We start from the raw sequence: 3,568 nt of genomic DNA, 5'->3' as shown, positions 1-3,568 counted from the left end.
TAAGTCGCCACTTTGCAGATCTATTATCTTCTCAAAGAATAAAATCTTTTGAGGTATACTGATCAAATAAACCTAATTGATATATCTAGTAAACTCACATGGTTCTGTGGGTACTGACATCCAGATAATATGAACAGACAAAATGCACGAATATTTCATATTTTCCATGCAAGTACCTATTAATCTCAAACTTCGAAGATTAGCTGTGCATGATCCTTAATGAATTAAAGATTTCTTAGACTGAACAATTTGTATTTTGTTTTGTAATTTTAAGTAATTTTATAAATAATTTACGTTATAACAAGTGTATATATCGCAGAAAGGCTTGAATGCTTCACTCATAAGTGAACTAAATATCTCCTAGTCCAAATTGATGTCCGCATTCATATATCTTTCTTTCCATCTCCGAGAGGATGGAGGAGAAAAATATCGTTGCCTGAACCATTATTTATAAAAGTTTTATTTTATTTTTTTAATTTTTAATCTTACCTTAGTCAATATACGTGTATAGACTATCTTAGTTTTAATAGCTAAGTAAAAACCACTAAATAATTATCGTTTCTATTGCAATGTGAATTTATTTATCAAACCTAGGTTTGTAATTTTATAGAGCATTTAAGTTTAAAATTGTTATAAAATATGGGTATGATTGTTTTTGGATACTTTTTACAGCTTGGGTTGGATTTTTTATTTTTTAGTAGCTTTTAGTTGTAGAGTGTAGAACAATTCATTGAGGAGTATCTGGTTGTTGAGACTTACGAGATTTAGATCCTCGAGAATACTCACGGATGTCAGAGCTCGCAGGGGACTGAGGATACATAGGAGAATCAGAATCACCAGATGGGCATTGGCAATAAGAACGGTAGCTGTCACGTTGGGTGACACCTGGATCTTGAAAACCAGATTTAGTTTTAGTTAAAATGCCAACCGATCCTGCATTTACACCAACATGACCACTAGTTACCTCAGCTCCAATAGACACTGTGAGCGCATCAATGATCTCGTGTAGTGACATCTGTATGATAAGTATAAAGAAAATAAGTAAGTATTTAATTGATTATTCATTTCTTTTACTAAGCTGTAATAAGATATATTTCATAAACCAAATTTCAACGTTTTATCGAATTTTTATCAAAAAATAATGTCTATGTATGGTATATAAATAAATCGAAAAGAAACTGAGATAGAGTAATTAAATTGAGAGGGTATTAACGGACCTTGATGTTGTTATATCTTCTATGAAATTTGTTTAAGAAGTGTAACTTCCTTAATCCTCAGCAAGTTGGTAATGTGGGTATCCATATTAACCTTGGTTTAACTGTGCTAGTTTTATCACGATATTGGCATCGTTCAGCCAATAAATAGTCTGAGGCTTCTTAAACCAATCCTGCCGTAAATATAGAAATCGATGATCCAGCAAAAAGTCTTTGAAGACGCAGTTGCAGTAAAGAGACAGACGAAAATTGTGGTTTGGTGAAGGGACGATGGAAAGATGTGCTGTATCGGACTAAAAGCTCAAAACGGATTTTGTTGTTGTTTCACTTCTGTTCGAAAACCTCTTAAAACCAATTAAGTAAATAAACAGCCAATCATTTTCCACAAAAATAAAGACTTGAAATATCAGATGGAAATAAGAATTGTATGGGACTTGAAGAAATGAATTTCGGACAATTAAAAATCAAAATTATAAAAGTAGTTTAATATTATATGTCACCTCCGACATTTAAATTTTTTTTATTCTTTCATATACTGAAATTGTTGAATTCCTAACAAAAATCAATTAACGTAGTAGCACTGGCAAGCGTAGTATATTTTATATTGTCTATATATAAATAGTGGTACTTACGTTCTCAGACAAAACCAGTTGCTTGATTAAATCGACGCATTCTTGCTTTCTTGCATTAGCAATTTTGACTTTCTCTGGTATGACCTCAGTTTTCTCTTCATCACTACTGTACATCATTGTGGATTCATCACCCTCAGGAGGAGTAAGAGCCTGAACCACCTGGTCAACGGTCATCTAAAAAAAAATTTGGAACAAAAAAAATTTTAATTTGTTTTTATATAAATTTTTGAATTATTTGTGTCAAAAAAATTATTTGACTTTATATATTCGACGCATAAAAGGTGGTTGTTTTTTTTTTTCTTAATTTAAGCAAATTAAATAAGGATTGGTTTCCCATTAATTAATTGACAATATTTTTTTACTTACACCTTCAGCCTTTGCAATGTCCTTCATTATTTGCATATTTGTTCCGGCTTTGGTTTTGAGAAGGGCATTGAGGACGCGCTCACAGTGTTCCATGTTTGTTTCCACTTTTACAACCACAGTGTTCCGAAAGAATCTAAACTTATATATAATTTTGTTAGCAAATATATTATTGTAGAAAATTTGAAACTGTTCGTAACAGTTTTTAAATGAAACTGATTTCAGAATATTTTTTTTGTAATCATAAATTTTTGAAGAGTATTGTATTAAACTCAATAATCAAAGTCTACTATATTAAATTCGTACATGATTGCTTTGAATTTTCAGTAATAGGTACATATAGAATTTAATTCATATCGACCTGACAGTCATAGTCTAAATTAAAAATTCAAAAAATAGAGCAAGAGAGAAGTTATGATGAAACTATGATCATTTCTACGCCGAGTATCGTTGATCAAAACATAGTATTTAACTAACAAATGTCTGAATTTATGATTTAAGGAATGTGGGTACACACATAGTTAGTAAGTTGTGGTGGAGGGAGGAACGAACCCTCCTCAATTAGCTAAGAAAGCCGAATCTACAAAACCTCGTAATAGTGTGTAGTAGAGAGAAGGTCAAGTTGGAACCACCCAGACGCATTTATAAAGACAAGAATCTGGCCAATGCTAATTCTAGAGATATCGCCGATTGGGTTAATCTTAAGTCTAGTTCTAGCCAAACCTGGACATAGACACATAGGGTGTTCCAGTGTCCTTTCTTCGAGAGCTGGTAGAGACGCTTTGCAGGAAATACCACAGGGTAGGTCAAGTCTAGCTCCATGCTGTTCTATGGCATATACCCATGCAAAAATTGTTACCTTTTAAACTTAAGCAGAACCAAAAAGTGTGTAAATAGTAGTTAAAGTATGAAATGGACAATTTGGATTTGATTTTCTGTATAACATGCCTTCATGGACATGATCGGAAAGAGCACTAACTACTACGACCATTCGTCATGTGAATGTCTGTATACAATATTTCAACATTTATGTGTAAATATTTTTTCTTTTAAACAAAAAACACAAAGTGAAGTTTATCTTTAATTGAAAAATGTTTAAAGAAGCCATAAGCTGCAGAATTGTGAAGTTTTTAATGTCGAAAACATAAAATCCATAAATAATATATTATATATCTATAGTCAATGTCTTTTGCTTCAATTGTATCTGTACGTATACAGATTCGACTTTAATTCAAAAGTCCAAAGAAAAATTTGTATTTATCTCAAATTTAAAGCAAACTGCGAAAGTTTTGGTTGTTTATTCCTGTGAAATCTTTCGTTTTCTTGAGTTTGCGAAGTGTACCATACAAATGATTAATG

General features: G+C 31.7%; 1 protein-coding gene across 1 annotated transcript; it reads right to left on the bottom strand.

Annotated features, from left to right (window-relative positions):
* Positions 1–593: 593 nt before the first annotated feature.
* Positions 594–2,408, bottom strand: LOC119675333. Its single transcript, XM_038086527.1, has 3 exons — positions 2,213–2,408; positions 1,847–2,020; positions 594–1,015 (listed from the first exon to the last, which is right to left on the bottom strand). Exons 1-3 carry the CDS (start codon positions 2,303–2,305, stop codon positions 728–730), a joined length of 555 nt encoding a protein of 184 aa, XP_037942455.1. The 5' UTR covers positions 2,306–2,408; the 3' UTR covers positions 594–727.
* Positions 2,409–3,568: the final 1,160 nt, after the last annotated feature.

This window comes from Teleopsis dalmanni, chromosome 1 (genome assembly GCF_002237135.1).
Source record: "Teleopsis dalmanni isolate 2A chromosome 1, ASM223713v2, whole genome shotgun sequence".
In the NCBI taxonomy this organism is placed as follows: Eukaryota; Metazoa; Arthropoda; class Insecta; order Diptera; family Diopsidae; genus Teleopsis; species Teleopsis dalmanni.
This window is presented reverse-complemented; position numbering and strand designations above follow the sequence as displayed.

Excerpts from the sequence above, each read along its gene's own strand:
- LOC119675333 (XM_038086527.1), bottom strand. The coding sequence starts at position 2,305 with ATGGAACACTGTGAGCGCGTCCTCAATGCCCTTCTCAAAACCAAAGCC. Across the intron at positions 2,021-2,212 it reads ACATTGCAAAGGCTGAAGGT|ATGACCGTTGACCAGGTGGT; the intron begins GTAAGTAAAAAA and ends ATTTTTTTTTAG. Across the intron at positions 1,016-1,846 it reads AACTGGTTTTGTCTGAGAAC|ATGTCACTACACGAGATCAT; the intron begins GTAAGTACCACT and ends CTTATCATACAG.